The sequence below is a fragment of the Naegleria fowleri genome, assembly GCF_008403515.1.
Source record: "Naegleria fowleri strain ATCC 30894 chromosome Unknown tig34, whole genome shotgun sequence".
NCBI classification, from domain to species: Eukaryota; Heterolobosea; class Eutetramitea; order Acrasida; family Naegleriidae; genus Naegleria; species Naegleria fowleri.
The window spans coordinates 115,006-138,231 of NW_025407966.1; the positions used below are offsets into that span (position 1 = coordinate 115,006).

General features: G+C 37.1%; 10 protein-coding genes across 10 annotated transcripts; 4 read left to right on the top strand and 6 right to left on the bottom strand.

The window, feature by feature from the left end:
- Positions 1-221: 221 nt before the first annotated feature.
- On the bottom strand, positions 222-1,213 carry FDP41_003364 (uncharacterized protein; the record flags this gene model as incomplete). The annotated part of the gene is made up of 4 exons (XM_044706660.1): positions 222-434; positions 522-638; positions 752-766; positions 911-1,213. The coding sequence occupies 4 exons, from the start codon at positions 1,211-1,213 to the stop codon at positions 222-224; spliced, it is 648 nt and encodes a 215-aa protein (XP_044562085.1).
- Positions 1,214-1,866: 653 nt separating this feature from the next.
- On the bottom strand, positions 1,867-3,073 carry FDP41_003365 (uncharacterized protein; the record flags this gene model as incomplete). Its single annotated transcript, XM_044706661.1, has 4 exons — positions 1,867-2,175; positions 2,262-2,384; positions 2,497-2,511; positions 2,714-3,073. 4 exons carry the CDS (start codon positions 3,071-3,073, stop codon positions 1,867-1,869), a joined length of 807 nt encoding a protein of 268 aa, XP_044562086.1.
- A 1,874-nt stretch (positions 3,074-4,947) lies between these two features.
- Positions 4,948-8,252, bottom strand: FDP41_003366 (uncharacterized protein; the record flags this gene model as incomplete). Its single annotated transcript, XM_044706662.1, has 4 exons — positions 4,948-5,662; positions 5,751-5,758; positions 5,813-6,369; positions 6,422-8,252. 4 exons carry the CDS (start codon positions 8,250-8,252, stop codon positions 4,948-4,950), a joined length of 3,111 nt encoding a protein of 1,036 aa, XP_044562087.1.
- A 1,007-nt stretch (positions 8,253-9,259) lies between these two features.
- FDP41_003367 (uncharacterized protein) lies at positions 9,260-12,510 on the top strand (the record flags this gene model as incomplete). The annotated part of the gene is made up of 2 exons (XM_044706663.1): positions 9,260-11,575; positions 11,695-12,510. The coding sequence occupies 2 exons, from the start codon at positions 9,260-9,262 to the stop codon at positions 12,508-12,510; spliced, it is 3,132 nt and encodes a 1,043-aa protein (XP_044562088.1).
- A 226-nt stretch (positions 12,511-12,736) lies between these two features.
- Positions 12,737-13,601, top strand: FDP41_003368 (uncharacterized protein; the record flags this gene model as incomplete). The annotated part of the gene is made up of 2 exons (XM_044706664.1): positions 12,737-13,197; positions 13,334-13,601. The coding sequence occupies 2 exons, from the start codon at positions 12,737-12,739 to the stop codon at positions 13,599-13,601; spliced, it is 729 nt and encodes a 242-aa protein (XP_044562089.1).
- Positions 13,602-13,656: 55 nt separating this feature from the next.
- FDP41_003369 (uncharacterized protein) lies at positions 13,657-16,916 on the bottom strand (the record flags this gene model as incomplete). The annotated part of the gene is made up of 4 exons (XM_044706665.1): positions 13,657-13,830; positions 13,890-14,556; positions 14,643-16,376; positions 16,612-16,916. The coding sequence occupies 4 exons, from the start codon at positions 16,914-16,916 to the stop codon at positions 13,657-13,659; spliced, it is 2,880 nt and encodes a 959-aa protein (XP_044562090.1).
- A 215-nt stretch (positions 16,917-17,131) lies between these two features.
- Positions 17,132-18,652, bottom strand: FDP41_003370 (uncharacterized protein; the record flags this gene model as incomplete). The annotated part of the gene is made up of 1 exon (XM_044706667.1): positions 17,132-18,652. The coding sequence occupies one exon, from the start codon at positions 18,650-18,652 to the stop codon at positions 17,132-17,134; it is 1,521 nt and encodes a 506-aa protein (XP_044562091.1).
- Positions 18,653-18,958: 306 nt separating this feature from the next.
- FDP41_003371 (uncharacterized protein) lies at positions 18,959-20,272 on the top strand (the record flags this gene model as incomplete). The annotated part of the gene is made up of 1 exon (XM_044706668.1): positions 18,959-20,272. The coding sequence occupies one exon, from the start codon at positions 18,959-18,961 to the stop codon at positions 20,270-20,272; it is 1,314 nt and encodes a 437-aa protein (XP_044562092.1).
- Positions 20,273-20,437: 165 nt separating this feature from the next.
- FDP41_003372 (uncharacterized protein) lies at positions 20,438-21,334 on the top strand (the record flags this gene model as incomplete). Its single annotated transcript, XM_044706669.1, has 1 exon — positions 20,438-21,334. One exon carries the CDS (start codon positions 20,438-20,440, stop codon positions 21,332-21,334), a length of 897 nt encoding a protein of 298 aa, XP_044562093.1.
- Positions 21,335-21,554: 220 nt separating this feature from the next.
- On the bottom strand, positions 21,555-23,148 carry FDP41_003373 (uncharacterized protein; the record flags this gene model as incomplete). The annotated part of the gene is made up of 2 exons (XM_044706670.1): positions 21,555-22,012; positions 22,092-23,148. The coding sequence occupies 2 exons, from the start codon at positions 23,146-23,148 to the stop codon at positions 21,555-21,557; spliced, it is 1,515 nt and encodes a 504-aa protein (XP_044562094.1).
- Positions 23,149-23,226: the final 78 nt, after the last annotated feature.

Sequence of the window (23,226 nt, forward strand, 5' to 3'; positions counted from 1 at the left end):
CTAGTGATTATGATCATTCATAATTAAGGTCAATGATGAAAGTGTGAAACAAACACTTCAACTCATTCGTATTTCTCTCTTTCGATGAGACTGATTAATCATTGGCCTAAACCATTGTTTCAGGGCAGTGCTGTTGTTGGTCATCGATAGTACTTTTATGATGCCTCATCTTATCCAAATACCGCTGCATGAAAGGGTGCATTTTCATCACATTGTCATCCTTATCTTTTCTCTTGACTATTATCAGTAGAAGGTCTATACTTTAGAAATGTTATTTTCTTTCTTTTATCTGAAAAGTAAAAAGAAGGAGGAAGAGTACAATTTTGAAAAGCTTTCTGTAACACAAGATGACATTCGTTGGAGATGGTTGTTTCACTCTCATCCTCTTCATTGATATAAAACCACAAACTTTTCTTTTTTTCATTAAGGGACATCTATAGATTTTCAATTAAACAAAATTAGTGGCATGTATGAGAATTCAAATTGAATTTTAGAAGCAAATTAAACATTATTAATCCTACCTTAGAATAAGGCCAACGGTTTCCATTGCTCACTTCCTTGTATCTTCTCTTCAATGTAGAAACACTCACTCCAAGCATGCGAGCTGCAATCGACTGCGGCGAATGAAAGTATTTTGACTACCAGTGCGTTGGTGTGCGAAAAATTCATGTCACAAATGAAAATCCAACAGATGAGTTGTGCGCAGAATCAATGATGATCAATAATTATTATTAAACAATGAAGGACTTACCATCTCCTCAAGAGACTGCATGATCGCACACATGATATTATTCGATTGATCAAAGTCGCAAATGATAAGTCGTGGGATTGATCACCATGCAATGAAATAAGAGTAAATACACATTCACAATGACATGTACACATGTAACTCACACTGGCTATAACATACCACTTGTAATCGACAACTAGCCGAGGGCAAGATGGGAGATGTGCGTTGTTGTTTCACAATGCCTTCGAATTTTCTCTTTCCTTCAAATTTTGCACCATGTTGCATGTTTTGTTGCATCTTTTCGGTGCTGATTGTGGTTGTTGTGGTTATTGTTGTTGTTGAAGAATAACGTGATGAATGATGATGAGAAGAAGAATTGGAAACTTCATAAAAGAATTTTCCCTCTGATTCAAATGTCTTCCTTTTAGAGGGCAACATGGCCTTCTGTTGCTGCTCATTGTGTGGTAATGGTTTCACAGCCATGATGTGTCTCTGCGGTGACTCTTTCGGCAACCATACAAACGTTTGGAAACAATTATTTTTGTGTTGTTGTGTTTGATCCATGACAAGGTTGATGCTGCCAATGTTGTGATGTTTGTTTTTGTGTGTGTTTGAACAGTATACTTCCAGGTGTATTTCGAGCAGGTTTGACTGGTTCTGATCCGTTAAAAAAGAAGAGGGATGATAGATCGCCTTGTTTGGGTTCAAATTTGTAAGTGTGAGCTCAGCAAACAGTGTTCAAATTTGGATAGAAATACGTACGGATCAATTATGCAATCAGAGAGACCTAAAATGTGGATTTTCTTAAAAAATAAAGCTGCACTCTTTTGATCAAAAGTCCTGCAACGTTGTGGGTTGAATGTTTGGATCAGAAGAGACGTTGACGTAATTGACGCATTTGCGACCATACATATCAAGCACATGCATCGTTCATCTCAAATTTGTAAAGCAGGAACTTTCTCTGATCCTTTTCTCATATTTGAAAAGTGTCACACTCAATCGATCAATAACCTTTGAGCTTGTTTGCAAATTTTTGAAACGGAAATGATCATTCCAAAAGTTGCCTCAAAAGAATCAAGCGTTAAATTGTTGTGACGTCAGCACAGATATTCAATGCTTGAACGATAGAGGTAGGTCTATTTACAATCTTCCATAATTTGATATAATTGTTTGGATCCACCTTTCAATCGAGGCTCTCTCATCGATAATTCTGATGTTGTTGCTGCATGAGAACTCATCTCATGTTGAGGAATGTAATTCAAAAATGTGAAATCTTTCTTTCTTGGTTTTGGTTTTAATTCGGAAAAATAATGTTCCAGAGGAAGTGTACAATTTTCAAAAGCCTTTTCTAATACTTGTTCACATTTTGAAGAAATAAATTTCTCATCTTCATTCTCATCGTTGATATAAAACCACAGTGAATGACGCTTCTCTAAATTTGTTAACTTTGTAAATAGTTCAAATAATTATTATGCGTGAAAATAGAAAATGTGACCATATTTCTCATTGTGTGTGATCGAACGGTATTTACCTTGTGATAGGGCCACCTATGAAATTGTACCTCATAAGATTCTTTGAATCTTCTCTTGAGAGTTGAAACACTCACTCCCAATAATCGAGCAGCGAGGGCTTGTGAAGCTCCAAAATATCGTTCCTAAAGTCCAATGCAAGGGTCGAATTGCGATAGTTCATTTTTGGTGAACGTCAACGAAAAAGATACATGTTGTGATCTTCCAATCAATAATACGACAGATCAAAAGACATACCATTTCTTTTTTTGTCTACAGTAAACAGGATAAAGTTTTTGATTTGAATGAAAAGAGTGTTGTTTTCGGCAGTAATCATTGTTCACCAATTAACACATTCATGTATCATGCATGACATTCGCACATTTCGTATACATGTGTAGAGGTTGGAATGATAGTACAATAAACACGCAATACATGTACATTTGAGTGTGCTGCAATCATGGTGAATACTTACAACATTGATTTTACTTTGAGAGTGGTTGTGTGTAGTTGAGAATGTGTCTAACATGCATGCACCTGTGGTTGTTGGTGAAAAAGTCCATACATACTCCGATTGAAGAGGAGGAGTTGGTGTTGTTGTGTTCCTCGTTGCATGACCTTCTTGTTGAAGGTGTTCAATCGTCTCAAGTGCATGTTGCATTGCATGTGGCTGTTGGTGTTGTTGAACGTATGGACCTTCAATCGTTATAGACGCATGCTGTGCATGTTTGTTGACATAAGGCTGCTGTGGAGGCGTGTTGTTGAATGTGAGTGCATGCTCTTCTTCATTCATCTTGTGAACATTGTTTTCTTCTTCACACACATGAGTGGACATTGTTGTTGATCAAAGTAGCAGTATGGTAGAATTGAGTAGTACTACTGTGTGTCTGCTGGATCTCATCCATGGAAAACACGGAAAAATTTTTTTGTTGTGGACGTGAGAGCCGAAATTGTATCGCGTGAGGTGAATACACTATGAACAAATACGTCGTACGCATGCGTGTTGTTGTTTGGAATGGTACAATCGACCCACCACGGGCGAATACAAAAAGACATTCCAAACGCAAAAAGTAATAATCAACTAGCAACTTGAAGACCTTCAAAAGGAAAGCAGTTACAGACGAGGGACGAGATAAATAGGTTCAATGATGATTTTAGGAATCGTGTTGTTACCCACTCATCATTTTCGTGTTTCTCGGAAGTGAAGAATCACTGAAGATCTCAACACACCCAGCACACGCGAGAGAGGTCGTGATCACACACGCGTATCGAGGTGTGGTTGCTTTTGCAAGCATGACCCAAACAAGGTTAAACTCTTTCACAAGTGTTGTGTTTACAACTGCTTATGGGGAGAAGACTTCCTGACTCATCCGAATCAACAATCTCATCGTCCTTCATATGTTGGAGAAAAAAGAGGACCACCTGGTGAGGAGAGAACTACGAGTATTTCTAGTTGTTAACGTTGATGATGATGATGAAGGAGGAGTGCGCTTCACGAGCGGAGTAGACGCGAGAGAATGTTCCGAAATCTTCGCGAAGAAAACATTTTTTGAATTTTTTTTGCCACCAAACAGTTGAATTGAGGTTTAAAGAACTGACCTTCAATTTACGAATAGTCGTTCCAATGAATCAGCTCTGTTCACTCCATCATCAAGCAAATGGGACAACATGCATGTCAATCGTTTCATGATAGGTTTTGAAAATGTCATGAAACGATTGAACCAAAAAATTCGGGACTGCCAAATGAGCCAATTGTTTAAGGCAAGAGAAAGCAAGAGAAAGTTCAACATCTCTCTTGTGGGAGTTCTAGCATTGACAACTCCTCTTTACACATTTCATGTAATTGGAGGATGGATTTGCAAAAACGCATCATCTGTAATAATAGAACAATCGTGTCACTTATTGGAAAGAAAAGAAATCAAACACTCGTTTCCTGTTGTTCACTTTTTCATCGAGTTGTTTCGGAATTGATCAAACAATTCCTTCCCTTCAATTATTATATCCACTGCACGCTCTTCAGTACAATAATCTATCACAAATTGATCATTGCCATCGTGGGATATCAAATGGGTCTTTCATGGTTGCAACTTGTCATTCACGATTGGTCAAAATTTACACCAAATGAATGGAGAGGATATTTCAAAAAAACAAAAAAAAGTTTGAATTTAGAACTGTTGGTAAAATCAAACACAACAACCCATTGGCATCGACCACAAAATCACAAAGAAGATGACGAAGAAGAAGAATATGGTTTTCTTTATCATCAAAATAGAATATTGTATAAGTGTGGACACGATAACTGGAAAAGTCAAACCTCTGAAAATTCCTCATAACTATGTCACCGAGATGGTTGTGGATTGGGTAGCAGCGAATCTGGCATACTCGAGTAATGCCTTCTGCCTCGTTCTTGACAATAATACACTCACCCAACAAGACTCACGAAAAAAATCAGAGCCTGTTAAATCAAACAAGACAAATGAAATTTCTGCAAACTTTCAGTGATCTCATTCATCTGGAAACAAAACAGCACATTCATGAAGAAGTGCTGAGATTATCGCATGTCTTTCAATTTGAATTGGAACCAACATTTGTGAATTTTCTTGAGAATGAATTTAAGGTCTAATAGAAGGATTTAAAAAATTCTCACAAAAGCATTCGAGAGAGTAAAAAAAACATCCTCACGTGGTTTCAATCAGGCCTAGCTACTGATTATTGAGTCAAAATATCAGGAGACAACCAATTTTTCACTCCCTCCACTCGACCTCTCGTATCTGGAAAATATTTTGTTCTTGGTTTCACAGTTCCATCATTTTCAACAATAATTGGATAATGCATCAAATGTGAATGCATGGGAGTAAATTCCTCAGCTATGAAGCTCTCCCAATTAATTTCTGCAATTTCATCAATTTTACGTTGTGTGAACAAATCAAGAGGATCTTCCCAATCGTTGCATTCTGAATTTCGCCCCAAATGCTCGCAAAATAAATTTTTTCTGAATTTCTTAATTTCACAAGCTTCATCTGCTGATGTTGAATCGTCGCGCGGTTGAAAGGCGCCAATACAAATTTCAGTATCTCTGTCACCAGACAAACTTCTCTCATTAATGTTTGCAGATCCCACTATAATATATTCATCGTCGAAAATGGCCATTTTAGAGTGAACATAAATCATACTTCGTTGAGCTTTGAGCATTTTGTATTGTGGTGAATGCTTGGTCACACTCTCCAGTTTTTCTTGCAAATTCTCACATTCTTCTCTTTGACCTAAACAAAAGAATTTTAAAAAATCAGTAGGTCTATAACTCTTCATTTGGGTCTTCTCAATCATCTCTCCAATAATCTTGTACATGCTTTTTATGGTTGAGTAGGTGAAGAAAATTTGTTCTTGTTGAAATTGATTCTCTGGAGAATTAAATCCATCGGGGCTGTGATATTGGTGTTGGATAATTTTGCAAATTGTAGTGTTAGTTTGGGCATCAAGAATTTTTCTATAATGTCTCAGTATATACTTACAATAATGGCTAAATAAGTGAAATTACATGTGTCATATTCACTCTACAAAAATTAATACTTACAATCACAATGAACACTGTAAAAGGTTCTCCACTTTGAATTTTCTCATGAATTTTTTCAAGAATTTCGAAAGGTATTCTATTATTCAGTGATTGAGCATCCAATCGATTCTCCCATAAAAAACTAGAGCCACAAAAATATTGATTTTCGATATAGATAAACCTTTTGGATCTTTGGATCAAACTAATATATGCTTCTTGAATTCTTGGGAAAACAGTAAAACTATTAGCGAAAGGTCTGATCGAGTCCGAGTCACATGATCGAAAAACTTGTACACACCATGAGTTTTCCTTGAAATTTTCAGCGTAGGTGGGTGGCCGTTTTGGTAGTGAGACTCCAAGTTGCGCTGTCCATCGTTCTTCAAAATTTTGTAAAATATCAAATGCAACCTTCCCTTCCACTAAGCAGTGAATGTCATGCCAAGGTTGACGGGGTCCCAAATGTTTCACTTCGAGTGGGCGAGACGAGTAAACCTCGTCCTTGTGATACGAATCGAGAGTTGAGAAGAGAGGGTGTGCCGGCGTGTCATAGCGCCCTTTTGTTAAGTCCAGTCCTCCAACTGTTGAAACATATAGTGTCATGATATATTTCTCATTGAATGTGAAACTTACTGAATGCTATAACAGTTCTCTTGTTCTTCTCTGGAATAAACTTGTCACAAATTAATGTTTTTTGATGGTGTGAAAAGATGAGACCTGTATATCCTGATCGTCGTGAAAGAACAGCTACTACACGAGTATTTTGGAAATATTGAATTGTCTCTCCATCATTTGTATCCATGTTCGATGATATGGTACTTCCTGTTTCATTCCATAGAATAATATTAACAGACACACCTTCATTCGCCTTATCAATGAGCAGCTGTCCAAGTGTTCTTGCTTCTTTGGAATCTTCAGGAGCATCTCGTTTCAGACGGATGTGGGGATTGATTGACCATCCTGTGATATAGACAAGCTGCTTGGCATTTTCAATGGCGTCATACATGTCTTCAAAGGCATTTCTTCCATTTAAAGAATGATGAGCATCGTGATACAATGTAAGACGACAATTCTTGTGAATTGGAAACCAATCTCGGTAGGGAGTAATTTGTTTCATGAGATCGCTGCCGTAATCGGTATCACCCAAATCTCGCATTCCACGTTCAGCTAACTTGGTAATTCTTTCCAACAATTCTTCGTCACTTATTGAAATCTTTCCTTTCTTTTTTATGGTTACGAGTTTCCCAATTTTACGGAATAAATCAAAAGGATATTGATGTTGCTTATCATACAGTAGTTTTCTCTTAAATCGTTTTAAATCCTTGTCGTCAAGTAATTCGTCTTTCTCTTCAGCAGATATATTATTTTGGTCAATGGCATATGAGACGTATCCGGTCATTTCTGCTTTCTGTCTAAGCTTCTTCAAATAAATTGGTGTTGTTTTGTTGTAGAAGGGCATCAAACTGAACATGGGAATATCAAAACTGTGAGTTACAGGAACCGAATAAAATTTGGTCAATGTTGTTTCTAGAATGTGACCATCAAGAGCTTGCGCAGTATATTTTGGAAATAGGTGTACTAAAATCCAGTCACCAAAATAAAGTATTGCACAACCCAATATAGCAAACGAAATTAAATTATAAAATATGACAATGTTCAAAACTTCTTTAAACCAAACGACCCATGCATGAATTTGAATTCCGATTACCAGCATGAATGGAATGAAAATGACTGATGGCCATTGTGAAAATCTAAAATAATTCAAAATGACATCTCTAAAATAAATAATAATTACAAAAAAGTAAATAATGATATGAGGCAAATATTTGATGAATGAAATGAGAGATTTTTTCACATTCTTTGCTTGAATGTTTTCAATAGTTTTTCCAGGATGTTTTGCGATTTCCTTAATAGAGCGTTTGATATTTTCCTTTCTCATAGAGTATCCCAAACGAATCAATTGATCGGTTGTCTTGTTTCGCACTTCATTTGGTTTTGGTGATTTGTATCTTCGTTTGTATTTCAAATATTTCAATTCTCTTCGATCACTCTCCGTTGAAGTTGAAGGTAAATAGAGCGGAACACCTCCTCCATACACTGACAAGGTATCACTCGAAGAATCTACACTTGATATTCTGTTGTTGTTCATATTATTACTCTGCTTTACAAAATCCTCAAGATTATCTCCTCTTCTTCTCGGAGAAATCTTATTCGGAGGATACAATGACCATGAGACCACACGTGGTGATCCTTCCTCGTGATCGGAATTATCACTCTCCGATGAGGAGGAAGACGTTAATTGAATGGAATCCAATGAAATAGATTTCTTCAATGTTTGTTGTCCTTGATGATGAGTCTCATGATGATGATGGTGAGGAGGAGGAGTCGAGGAGCTAACCTGTCCAACTGCTCCTCCCGACGTGCTATTCCGAGAGAGGGAATCCTCTCCTTGATTTGAGAGCATTTTTTTGTATGCAAAAAAAGATATTACAATTAAAGATCATCTCTTTACAAAATTAAAGTACAGGAATGGGTTTATTGAAAAATAAACAAATTATAGGTACTCAATTGTCCGACGATAGTGTGTCTAATGGGTGTGTAGGTGTGAGGTGTAAATGTTGTCGGAGTTGAGTTCGCCAGGCTGACTGCTAAATGTTTCCCAAGCAGTTGCAAATTTTGCAGTTTTGGGTTTAATTATATATCCTCTAGCTTCTCGAGTACAGTTGAACTGTTCCAAGTGGCGTTTTTGTAACAACTGCCAACATAGGCAGCGAATGAGAGATATATTTCATTTAGCCAATCAGTCAAAGCTGGGGGAGATAAATCTTTGATACTACCATTCCAATCCATTGGAATACAAGAGAGAGAATGGTTTGAGGGAAGTCTGATAAGAGGGGCGTTGAATTTGAGGGAACTGTTGTCCCATTTTGTGTACAATGATTTGATTTCCGGACCACACATGGTGCATGAGGTGAATACATGTTCCCAGTTGGCTTTGGTGTTGCAAATGTGGCAATTAGGGTAATCTTTTCCGAAATTTCTAAGGATTTCTGCTTTGTGTAGGTGAGCAAATAATAGTCGTTGTTGGAAGGGTTTGAGTGAATAATTGCCACATTTGCAACACCAAAGCCAACTGGGAACATGTTAAACCACCATGTGTCACTCTTAATTTCTTAACGATCTTGAATACTATCAACCACCGCCACCACCGCAACGGATGATCACCCTAAGGTGTTCCCACCACATATTTTGTGACCTTCTAAAAAGTTCATTCCTTCTCGTATCCTCTTCCAAGTCAAAAGGCGCATTCCACTTTTGAGCATTCACGATCAAAAAAATCTTTCGAATTTTAGTTCTCTTCCAATATTAATAGAAAAAGGAATTACAAGAAGGAATTCTATCCCATTCTCAACAGCAGCAGCAATAAACACACCACAACAACATCAATAACCATCGGAACTCTACACACTGATGTCCAATCATCAAGTTCGGGAGTCTTTATCTTTTGCTCTTAAATTTGAGGATGAAAAGCACTATGTGGAAGCCTTTGCTCAATACTTGTGTTGTATTGATTTGATTACTTCGCAATTGAGAGAACTCACCATTCCGATGAATATTTCTCATATTGATTTGTATTCTCAGGAAGTTCAGTTGAAAACGGATCAATTGTTTTATTTTGCAAGAGAGTGTTTGTATAGGAGTGAATTAATATTCAATGATAAGAGATCGTATTTTGGAGGAAGAGGAGGAGGAAGCGTTAGCAATGATGGAAAAGGTCCCATTAATGATTCAAAGGATAGCCAAAAAGATTCAACCTCATCATCATCATGGCTCTATAATCCAAATGTATCTTATAACTCTTCTAACATGTATCCATCGGTAACAAATCAAAATTATGGAAATATCGGAAATGGAGGTGGATTGTTATTGGGCGAGAGTTTGCATAAAACTGAACAGAAATTCCAAAGTTTCAAAATGACAGCCTCAACGACAATTTCTACAGCTCCGAAATCATCAGAAATTAATATTCAAAACTTACAAAAGACGAAGACAACACCACCGAACAAATCTACCACGCAATCAAAACCTTTAGAAACAATGGACACAAATAATAATAGAAATTTATCACCAAGAAGAACTCCTCCACCCTTGAAAAAAAGTAATAGTACGCCATCATCAGAATTGAAATCTAGTTCGTCTTCAACGAGCTCAACAACAAGTAATGCAAGCACAAGTCCTAACAATATTGTAACAAGTTCTTCAAGAGTACCACCCAAACTGCCCTCAAAAATGTCTGCAAAAACTTCAGATATTACACCTCCGAAAACTTCCTCTCGAAGTGAAAATGTTCAACAAGAAACCCCCAAGACACCTCTTAGTGATGATGTTCAAAAAAAGGAGGATTTAACATTTGTGAAACAACAAATTGCTTTTTACGATTCGATCAACAAAAACCATGAAAACAATAACTCAGCGATACGAAAAACTAACTCTTTTTCAGCAGCCAGCCTGTCACCAAGACAATCACGTCCTTCCTCAGAAACGACACAAACAACTTCTAGCGAAATCAAAAACAGCCCATCTGTAGCTACTCCTAGATCAGTTTCTAACAATCGGTCACAACGCATATCTGAAGATTTTTCGTCAACAAATTCATCACAAACAAGCAACCCCAGACTTTCACTCCGTTTGACCACAACAACTGCCAAAGATTTGTTAACTTCTCCACGAGGAAATCCAAAATCAAACGGTGACCATAAAAGATCTCTTTCACAACGAATGATCAGTAGTATCAGCAAACGAGATTTAACAAACAAATTTTCAGAAGAAGAGCACAAATATTTGACATTTGTATTTCACATTATAGATTCACAATCCAAGGATAGTTATTTAGATCTGTGCGAATTTACACAACATTTATCGCTGTTAGGTTTTGACAGAACCTTTATGTTTGACTTTAATGCTCCGTATCCCACCATTAAAAAGTCCAAAATACAGCCAACATTTGCCGGGCGATTATTTAATGCCTTAGATTTAAATAAGAGTGGCTCTATTGAAATATTTGATTTCAAAGAGTCTGCTTCAATACTCTATTCTAATGTTGGGGTTGAGGAACAAGCAAAACTTGGATTTAACATTTTTGACAGGGACAATGACGGAGTGGCCACAAAACAAGATTTTATCACAGTTTTTCAACAAATTTTCTCAACCCTTGATTTTATGGGCCTGTACAAAAACGCAACGACAGATGGATCCAATTCTCCATTCAGTTTTCTACTTGTTGGCCATTCAGAAATTTTGTCTCACGCCACAACTATTGCAGAGAAAATATTTTCAGCCATTGATCAATCGAATAATGGCTCAGTTACTGTTGCTGAATATTGCAAAGCATTGAAAGAGAATCCATTCTTAATATTAGGATTTTCACAAATACCGATTAACGACTTGTTAAAATTCAAGCTAACCAGAAATTTGTCACGAAACGGAGGCCAACCTGTTTTTATCGGCCATCCTTCGTTCCACAAAGTTTTATGCATGATGGTTGGAATTCGTCTTGCACAAGAAATAAGACCAATTATTTCAGGAGCACACTTAACGGAAAGAGATTTTAAATTTATGAACACATTTGAAATAACATCACCAAAATTCTTGAGATGTATCCAACCACCAGCTCACTATAATCTTGATGATCCCAACACCAAGTACATTGACGAACAGACAACATTTACGGATTGTGCTCCTCTTGTTTTTAAGAATATTCGAGCTCTCTTTGGAGTGAGTGAAGAGGTGAGTATAATATTCATGTGATAGGTATTGTTTAGACCGATTTATTGTTTTTTCAATAATTGGATATTGAATTCAACAACTGCCCAATGGATGTATTCTTTTTCACACACACTCATTAGGAATATGCACTTTCATTTGGACCAGAAATGCTTTTCAGTAATTTATTAATGGGTAAATTGGCAACACTGAGTGAACGTTTGACTGATGGAAAGAGCGGAAATTTCTTCTTCTACACACACAACGGACGATTTTTATGTAAAACAATATCCTCAGCTGAATTTGAAACGACCATGGAATTTTTAGCAAACTATTATTCATACTTGTACAATAACCGAGAAACCTTATTGACCAAAATTTATGGACTTTACAAAATTAACGATATTTGCTTTATTGTGATGGGTAATGTGTTCGATACACAGCTTCCCATTGACAAAATTTATGACCTTAAAGGAAGTACCATTGGAAGATACAATTCTACAGGCCTTGGAATTTTAAAAGATTTAAATTGGAAAGATTCAGACAAGACCCTCCATATCGATCCCATGAAAAAAGATCGTCTCTTGAAACAAATCATGGACGACACTAAATTTTTAGAACACAATGAAATTATCGACTATTCCTTACTCGTTGGAATTCATGAAACCAAAAAATTCCGTGAAAAACCCATTCATTACAAAGATCCCATCTATTCTGCCCCAAGTCCCATTCGCACTTTTTATCAAGAAGACTATGGAGGAATGCTCTCCACTCACAACAATGGAGAAGAAATTTATTTTGTGGCCATTATTGACATTCTCATTCAATATGGATTGAAAAAGAGAGGTGAGAATTTAATCAAAACCATTTACTTTGGTGAAGAGAGTGGAATTAGTGTGGTTGATCCGAATATGTATGCTGGACGATTTTTGAATTTTATTAAGAGTATTGTGGATTAAAAGTGGTGTTTTAACTCTTTTCGGTGAATGGAAACGATATCGTTTTGGTGTGAAATAGTTAACCGCTTAATCTTTTGGAATATTGGCCTTAGGTCAACTCATTAATGATTTTACAAAAAAAATTTAAAAAAAATTATAAAAAAATTAGCGATTACAATAACAAGAGACAAAATTGTTTCATTTGCGGATCAAGCTTTTATAAATTTTCATCATCATCGCCGCGGTCATGAATTTTTCTTCCGTACCAACCAATACAACAGTGAATGAAATTAAAATTTCGGGGATTATCAATGATGATCAATTAAAACCATTGATGGAACGATTAACTGGACTTTTCGGAACCAAAGAAATACCTTTCAAAGAATGGATTAATGTATATAAAGCTCTCTCATCATTACCTCCACCACAATCATCAACGACACAATCCGAGGATGCTACGGTTGTTTCTTCGCTCTCTCTTTCAAAAGAATTTGAAATACATGTGGTGGCCGATGTGGTGAAAGCAAATGTTCAGGAAAAGGCTGAAGTGAAGGAAACGGAAAAAATTGTGTGGAGAGATATTAAATCGTTAGGAATTCATGTATTACCACAGAAGGATATGCCATTTAAATCAAATGTGAGAACTGTAACGTTGAGTGAAGTTTATGGTGGAAACCCGTTGGCTATGTTGGAAATGTTGGCTTGTGAGTATGTGTTATTTGGAGTTGTGTTTGTTTTGTATGAATGAATTTTGTGACATGATTATTGGAATAATTTGATCTTGATTGGTAATTGAAAAATTATTTTCATGATCAAAATAACTTTGAATGATCGAAACATTCAGCTTTGTGTATGAATATGTCAAGGAAGGTTATCGTTTCATTTCAAAAACTGGTACATATATTGATATTTATACCTTGAAAAAAGTAATGAGACGAGGAATTCCATTCAAAGAAAACTGCGTTCCTGTGAATGATGCAACCTCATATGGTGTGGAAGCTTACAAATTTTCTCCTCAAAATTTAGAAATCACCTATGCCATGGAAAAAGAACTGACCACATTGGCAAGTAATTTGGCGAATCTTGAGATTTATCTAGTAAAAGCAGAATAATTACCACAACAGTTATGTTGTTGCCAGGTATCCAACAAAAAGCTCTAGGGTTTATTTAAAATTTAAAAGCAGAATTCATAATGTGTTTAACTTCTGCTTCATGAACATATTTCAAACCAGTAGCTGGTGCTGAAGCAGCATTTCTTCCAATATATCTGATCAAATTGTATCTATTGTCACCGTGAATGACAGTGTTAATAGCCTTATTAAGTCTTGGAGCAACAAAGGTCTACAATGATCAAGCAAGAGGATAAGATGAACAAACCACAATAATTTTTGACTACTTACATAGGCACCCATGTTTTCATGCTCTTCTTGAATCCAGGTCCATTCGACAGTCTTCATCCAGTCCTTGTTCCAGTTATTCATCACTTCATACAATTGTTCGAATGGGAATGGACTCAACTGTTCCAATCTAATGATCAATACTTGCTCCTCCATATTTCTCTTTGCTCTCTCTTCGAAAAGGTCATAATAAATCTTACCACTACAGAAGAGGACTCTCTTGACCTTTGATAAATCTTTGTGCTTGTAATCATCAGTCAACACTCTTTGGAAAATAGTACCTTCAGCGAATTCAGTCAAATTGCTGACGCATTCCTTCTTCTTCAACAAAATCTTTGGTGTAAAGACAATCAATGGTTTTCTGAAATTTCTCTTCATTTGTCTTCTCAAAACGTGGAAATAGTTCGCAGGTGTTGAACAATTCACCACACACATATTCACTCGTTTTTGAACGAGTTCATCCGTGTTAATGTCACTATCACACAATTGAAGGAATCTTTCAATACGACCACTGCTGTGTTCTGGGCCAGCTCCATCCATACCATGAGGAAGCAACAAGGTCAAACCAGAGCACAAGCACCACTTATCTTCACCACTTCCAATGAAGGTGTCAATAATAATTTGGCCACCATTGAAGAAATCTCCGAATTGCATTTCCATGACAGAGAAACTGTAGAAATATATAAAATCATCATGGAATGAACATTATGATTGTCTCAAATCATGCGACCAAAAATGATAAATTATTGAACTTACTTGTTTGGATTGTCAATTGTGTAACCATACTCAAAGCCCATCACGGCAAATTCAGAGAGTGGTGATTGACCAAGTTCAAATCGATCCTCAGCTCCTGGAATGGCACTAAGCATTGGAAGAACTCTTGATTCATTTTCTTGATCCACAAATTCCAAGTGTCTTTGATTGAAAGTTCCTCGAATGACATCTTGACCACTCAATCTGACAGTGTAGCCCTCATCGAGCATGGAACCAAATGCCATCACTTCTGCCGTTACCCAATCCACAAAGATATCTTTTTCATCCTTTTGAAGAGCTTGCAAACGTTGACTAATGTGATACTTTTCCAAGTGCTTGTGAACATTGAATCCGGGTGGAATAGTCACGCTAGCAATTGCAATTTCTTTCAATCTCTTCATGTTGTAACCAGTAATTGGGAGAGAAAGTTTGGAAAAGTCAGTTGCTTGGATAATATTGTGCCAATCTCCCAAGAAATAGCGTTTCTCAGGCTTGTATGTATCAACAGCCTTATATTCATTATCCAAATGTTGAGTATAGTTTTCTCTAATCTTTGATACCTCTTGTGATGTTGTGACATTATTTTTCACACATTGTTCAGAGTAAGCGGCTGGGAATGTTTGTTTCGATCGGATCACATGATACATTTTTGGTTGTGTGAATGAAGGTTCATCCAATTCATTGTGTCCATGACGACGATAACCAAACAATTCCACAATAACATCCTTGTTAAATTTGGCTCTATATTTGGCGGCAATGACCATGACCTTTCTGACATCATCCACATTTTCAGCATTTACAGCCAAGACTGGACATCCAACCATCTTACCAACATCTCCAGAATATCTAGTACTTCTTGAAAGGTGTGGAGCAGTGGTGAAACCAATTTGATTGTTCACAATAATGTGAATAGTACCACCAGTCTTAAACAAGGGCAATCTAGACAAGGTGAATGTTTCAGCAACAATTCCTTGTCCAGCAAATGAAGCATCTCCGTGCATTAAAATGCAAGCAGCATTCTTTCCATGACTAATCTTGGCACGTGTCTTACCAAGAGCAACAGGATTAATGGCTTCCAAATGAGATGGATTGTTCAACAAGGACAAGGAAACTTTCTTGTCACCATACACAAGTTCAGTACTAATACCGAGGTGAGAAAGAACATCTCCAGTAGCAACCAATTCTTCAGGGAATTCGCAACCTCCTTTCACCTTGTGGAATAAAGCACGCGCTGGGAAATTCAACAAACCAGTCAATAAATTCAAACGACCTCTATGAGGCATTCCCAACACAATATCTGAAATGTTATCATGAGCTAATTGTTCAATGACAACATCCATGGCATAAATCATGGATTCACATCCTTCCAAACCATATCTCTTGACACCAGGGAATTTTCTGGCCATGAAATGATCAAAAGCTTCACTTTCAACCATCAAAGTCATGGCTCTCTTTTGTTCCTGAGGTGACATGGCTTCACTTTTCAAAGATTCCAATTGTTTGGCCAACCACAATTGTTCCTTGGTTGTTTCCAAATGAGAAAATTGAGCAGCAATGTTTCCACAATAGACTTCTTTGAGATGATTCACAATTTCTGGAATGGTTGCTGTTTTCTTTGGAAATTGAGCACTTCCGATATGAACAATGCCATCAATATCAACCGGAGTTGTAGAGAGGTTGGCTTGATCCGCATCTTTGAGATGATAGACAGCTGGATTTAATTCAATGGTACTTCCTCTATCAGTATCGTTGTTATGAACATACGATTGAAAAATTATTCAAGATGATTGTTGTTGGATGATGAAGATTTGAAAAATCAGGTTGTTGTTGATGATGATTTTTTACAAATATATTATTATAATCAAATCAATGAATATTACAAGAATACATTATTATAACACATATAAACATTTGGTTGGGTCATATTAAAGTAAAACAAATTATTAGAGATCATCATCATGATGATACCTACTTTTTTGGAGTATTAATTCCGAGAGGATCAATATCAGCCTCAAGATGTCCATAATTTCTGTAGGCTCTCACCATGGAATGGACTCTACACAACAATTCATCCTTATTCAATGAAGTCAAGGCATTGGTATGAAACGAAAGTTTCGTTGTGGTTGAATTCGTTCCAGATTTGGTGTTCAGCAACTTCATCGTGCTAGTTGCCGATGACGACAAGGAAGAGAAGAGAAATTGAGAGGCCACTCTTCGAGCATTTGGTTGCTGAGAGTGTTGTGGGGATGAAATGAGCCTTCTTCCGTTTTGGATCATTTTTTGTCTGTTGGAGCTCAAGATTACAACAATTATGTCCGAATGTAATGAATCGGTCAAAAGCATCGGCCACATCTTCAAAGATTCAAAAGGTTTATACGTTTAAAAGGATAATATTAAATTGCATATCACTCTCTCACCTATGGTCATCAGAAAAAGGTACCGACCAAAAAGAATCATTAAATGCTCCATATGTACTATGCTGGACGAGATTCTCACAATTCATTCTTTTTTGCCTGTTGTCGGTGTTGAGAAGCGTCATCTTCATCACTGCCCATTTGCTCATACCTCGTATTGGCAAATTGAATCACATCTTGAATCAATACTTTAGGATTTTCCAATGCAGCAAAATGTCCACCTTGTTCATATCTATTAAATTGAACCAAATTGAAATTTCTCTGAGCCGTATATCGAGTCGCTCGAAATAAATCTTTAAAGACTGCACAAGCCGTTGGTGTGGACAGATAGGGTTTATCTTCACCAAAGGACTTTTGATTGGTCATTGTGAAATAGTACAATCGAATACTGGAGGCAATGGTTTGTGTCGTTTGATAAATCATCACATTGGTCAAGAAATCATCGCGTGAAATTCGACTGAATAATTGGGAGGTATCTTTTTGTGGCAAATCAGTCCATGCAATGAATTTCTCTAAAAGATAGGCCATCATTCCCACTGGAGAATCCAATAAGGCAATTCCCAAACTATCGGGTCGTGTCGATTGTAAATGTTGATAACCACCATCGATAGTGAAATATTTCACAGCATACATTAAGAAGGAACTGAAAGACTCTGTATTCTCAATAAGAGGAGTCCCAAAGATGAGTTTTTTCAGAGCATCGATGGCCACTTGAATCCAATCTTGCCAATAAGGTAACACGACACACATATTCGAATGATAACCAATACAATGAGAGGGATCCAATCGTGCCACATGCTCCCCAATGATACTTCCCCAATCTCCTCCTTGAACAATATATTTTCCATAACCGAGTTGTTTCATGAGTTTGACAAAAAGAGAGGCCACTTTCTTGACATCACAACAACCTTCTCGTTTTGGAATAAAAGAATAGCCATAACCTGGAATCGAAGGTGCGACCACATCGTAGCCATGCACCTGAACCAACTCATCCACCATGTTGTGAAATTCCCAAACACTTCCTGGCCATCCATGAAGGAGAAGAAGGACCTTTCGTTCACCATTCATTTTCCCTTTTTTGGAGGTTAATGATGACTTTCTCCAAGCAAAACGAATCATTACTTCTTCATCATCATCATCAATCAGAGTTGTTTCATAATGTGGAAGTTTGGTATTCAATTTCTCAACCTGACCCTTCCAATCAAACACATCATGCCAATACTGAACCAACTCCACAACTTGATCGAGATCTGTACCCATTTCCCATCTCAAGGATGTCTTCGAGTACAATTTTGGGAAAACTCGATCCATAGTCTTCTTGAACATGGAAAGAGTTTCATTCAATCGAAAAAGAAGCTTTAGATGTTCGGAATGAGCATAGGGAATGATGAAGGGACGAATGAGGAGAGATGAATCCTCCTTATTCTCGGAAGTGGTGTGGTGTTCTTCTTGTCGTGATCGATCCATCATCATGATGGGATTCATGGCCATGCAAGGAAGATGATGAGGTAGCAGTAGTAGTATGGCCACTAAGAAGAGTAAGCAGAAAAGAAACTGAAGATGGAGAGGACGAAGAGGATGGTGATGACGGTTCGACATTTTTCTTTTGAAAAGTCGCTGTATTGCTGAAAATGGTGAATCTCCGCTCGCTGACATTCAAAATCATGTATTTGACAATGAAGGAATGTCAGTGATTGAATTGGCTAAAATCTTGATTTAAGGGATTAATGTTGTTGTCATCAAGAGTGAGATAATGAACTGAAAGGAAATAAAGTGTCAACCACTTTGACACTTTCTTTAAATGGGCAAATTACATATTAAAAGAATTGCCTCAATGATAAAAAAGCACAAGAAACAATCATTCACATTTCTCGAGTTCGAACTCGAGAATCCAAAAAAATTAACATGATGTTCGAAACTAATCCTCTCCAATTGTGGATGAATTTCACTCATTTTCTCTTCAACAACAATGATCCCGTGAATTTATGGCATCTCTTCAAAGAATTGCTCGAATTACATGTTGTTTTCATTTGTTATCCCATTCTTTCACTCATTGCCATTTTCGTTCAAACGTTTCGATTTTTTTATCAATTAACCAAACAAGGTTTACAAAATTCTGAAACCACAAATCTTCCCAAAATGGATTCTGTTTGCATTACAGGAGCAAGTTCAGGATTAGGAAAAGCTCTCGCGAAACAAGTGGTCGTGTATTGGCTACGACAAGCATTCCTTGCAAGTGAGAGGAAATCTTTTTCCAACACCACCACCACTGGCATGACTTCGACGACAAGTGACACCACCACGAGCAACGAATCGAACGCAACTTCTTCCACTCCAAAAACTGTCACACTCGTTTCCAGAAATAGATCCAAATTGGAAAAAGTTCAACAAGAGTTGCAGAAAATTGTCTCTGAAAGTGGGGTATTAAGCTCCGATTCCGTTCACGTTATTGTTCGAGAATGTGACATTTGTGATGAAAAATTCATTGAAAGTATTGTCACAGAGGTGGATTATGATTTAGTCATTTGTGGTGCAGCGACGAATTCACAAATTTTAGCAAGAGAAATGCAAATCGATCAAAAAGGAATGGTCACTTCCACCGCCTCGAATAGTGATAATGTGGTCATTGATGAAGAAGATGTTCTCCGAAAAGAATTCCAAGTGAATATTAATGGAACTTTGAACACCATTCTTCCTGCTTTGAAACAAGCTAAAAAGCTTCGAAATCCACAATTTCATTCTCCCAAACAAATTGCCATCATTTCCAGCTCGGTTGGATATTTTGGAAAATTAATGGGTCCTTATGGCATTACAAAAACTTTTCTATTTGAATTTTTCAGACTCATGAATTTCCTCATTGAAAGCACCTCGATGAATGGCATTCAATTATTAACTGAAAGTAGTTCAGATCAAGTTCGAGTATTCAAAGAATGGACACGAAAGTTTGCCAATTCACATCAAGTCTCTTTTCATGTCATTAATCCAGCAGGTGTCATTGATACTAAAATGGGAGAGTCAATTCGCAATTTGGAACAATTTCCAGGAAGTGTCCATGCACAAAATGCAGCTCGAAGAATATTGAATGGTCTCTTGCAAGGACAACAAGTCATTGATTTGAGTCATCCGTTCATGTATGTTGCACTTCGATTGTTGAATGCACTTCCATTGAGTGCTGAAAGTCTCTTGACACGAGTGTTTCAATTAGAATTGTATTCTTAATTTGATAAAACTGAATTCAGTCTATTTGATTCTTAATTCTACGGAAGTAATTTTATTAACAATCTTTAAAAAATTAACAACAAGAATTTCTTTATAAAAATTAACAACAAGAATTCAAGTCCGTTAATCGTATTAATTGCAATCTTTTGTTCCAAAAATAAAAAAATGTCTCAAACCTCATCGTTTGTTGTTGTTCGTACCGTGTTGGATGGAACCTTGATGGTTCCCCTTGATGATATGAGCACCACCTTCTCCTCCTCCTCCTCAACGACTACTACTACTACTAGTTTAAAAACCATTTCCGATCTCAAGAATTATCTTTCCAAATTGAAAGGATATGATCGTAGTGTTCAACACATTTATCAGAATGGAACGGAATTGAATGATCAAGCCAATTTGAATGATTTTCCATTGGGAAAGGGTTTTGTTTTGATGATTCCAATTAGTCATTCAACGAGGAAATATAAAACTCAGAAGGAAGTTGAAGCAGATTATGTGGCTTCATTGACCATGAATGAAATTAATCGACAGGCTTCCACTTCGGGAGGTTCTGTATCGGATCAGTTGGAGCAAATTATGGCTGAATTTACGAGCACTCATCCACCACAGACTTCAACTACGGGCTCAACCACTTCACCTTCGGCAACAACAAGACCTCCAACATTGACTTCGCAAACTCATCCTAGAGGTACCACTACTGCTTCCTCAACGACGACTACTACGACAACAACAACGAGTGGCAGCACTACCACACCACATCCTCCAAGAAGTACCACTTCATCAACAACATCAACAACGACAGGTGCAACGTCACAGCAAGCTCCACCAGTTACTGTTGCTAGCTTGCCTGTCTCAGAAGACCTTGTTGCTGCCATTACAGAACTCGGCTTCTCAAGGCACAGAGCTAAGAAAGCCCTCATTTTGAACGATTTGAATGTTGAGCAAGCTGTGGAGTGGATTTTCAACAATATCGATTCTCCCTATGTATTGGATAGCGAGTTTACGCCTCAAGAACTAGTCGCACTTGCTGAAAAATACAAGAACATGATGAGTGATGAATAAGAATGTTTTTCACCACTAATTTTTAATTAATTAAGATTGATCAATTAATTTATATTTTAATTATTAATTTGTATTTTAATTATTAATTTATTTTGTTACCATTTTGTTCAAGTTCAGTTGCAATCAACAAATACTGTTTATTATTCAATTAACAAATGTTGTTTTCATGAAACTAACATCATATTTTCCAATAAATTAAAAGGTAAAATCTCAACACAACTCAAACACCACACCACTCAACAATGGTCAAAGCAATAATCTCAGCTGCCTTGTAAATATTATCAATTGGAATGTACTCGTTGGTTTGGTGAGCCATGTGTGTGACACCAGGTCCAAAAACTACGGAAGGCGTATTTCCCATCATGTTCACATAACCTGCATCAGTTGCCCAAGGACTTGAAGCAATGATTGGATTTTGACCCATGACCTCGCTAAATGATCTTGATAACTGACTCACAAATTCATGCTCCAATGGAACATATCCTGGAACCCAACTAGCACCAATAAATTCTAATTTACAAGGATAAGCAGAGAAGTGTGCCTTATCAAGTTCAGGAATGGTCTTGAAAACCAAACCATGCAACACTTGTTTGGCATCCTCGACAGTTTCATAATTTGGAATAATGCCAAATCTTCCTTCAATCACAGTAAAATCAGGTACAGAGCTTGGCCATTCACCTATTTCAGATCACAGTATTCAGAAAATCGTCACACGACTAATGTTAGAAAAATGCGTTCAAAATTGTTGTATACATACCTCCTCTAATAACTCCAACGTTGATTGGAACAGGAATTGTAATATTTTCGAACAGCTTATTCTTGAGCACATTTCGAATGAGATCGGTTCTTTCATCTTCCAACTTTTTGATTGCATTCAAGACAATTTGTGATTTTTCAATGGCACTAATTCCATCATATCTGGTACCACCGTGTGCACTCTTTCCATAGACAGTAATTCTGAACCACAAAGATCCTTGTTGTTGAGGAAAGATTAAGAAATTCGATGGCTCTGGAAAAATACCTGCATCTGCATGTCCATAACCACGCAGGATGGTACTCACAGTACCAGCGCCACCACTTTCCTCCTCAACGACACTGTGAACAATAATTTTACCTTTCATATTGGTGACACCGAGAGATTTTTGAATAGCTTCAATGGCCAATAAACCAGAATAGAGACCTCCTTTCATATCGGTCGTTCCACGTCCATAAATCTTGGAATCATTAATATGACCACTGAATGGATTTTCTAAATACCATTGTTTTGGATCACCCACTGGAACGACATCAATATGTCCATTAATAATGAGAGATTTGTATGGCTTAAATTTAGTGGATGCAACATTTTGAATGGATCCTTCTTGTGTTGTCTCTACCAAATCTTCTGGAGCTGTTCCATCCAAGACTCCAACCACAATAGGACTCTTCTTCAAAGAATCAAAATTACGAGGAGTATTAAAGAATTTGCTATTTTCCAATTCAACCTTTTGTTGATCCATGGTCCAAATATCAACCTTGTTGAAATGGAGTTCCTCCTTCAAATATTTGGCAATATCAAGCTGAATATCTTTTTCATGTTCGGGTAGAGAAGCGTATCGGACCCATCGTTGGAAGGTTTCTAAATTCTTAACATCGGAACGATGTTGTTGTAAATAGTTTTTAATCTTTTGAGAGGCTGGAAGAATTTCGGAATGAACCACAACATCAGAATGATGAACCAGCAGCAGTAGTAGTAGCAGTAGTATCGCACCAGTGATGATGAGCATTGGTGGGATGGCAAGTTGAACTTGCTGAGGCCTACCTTGTTTCAACATTTTTTTTCAACAGTTCATTCTCGCTGTTTTGTTGGATCTGATTAAGTGAAACAAATTGGATTTGTCAAAAAATTGCAA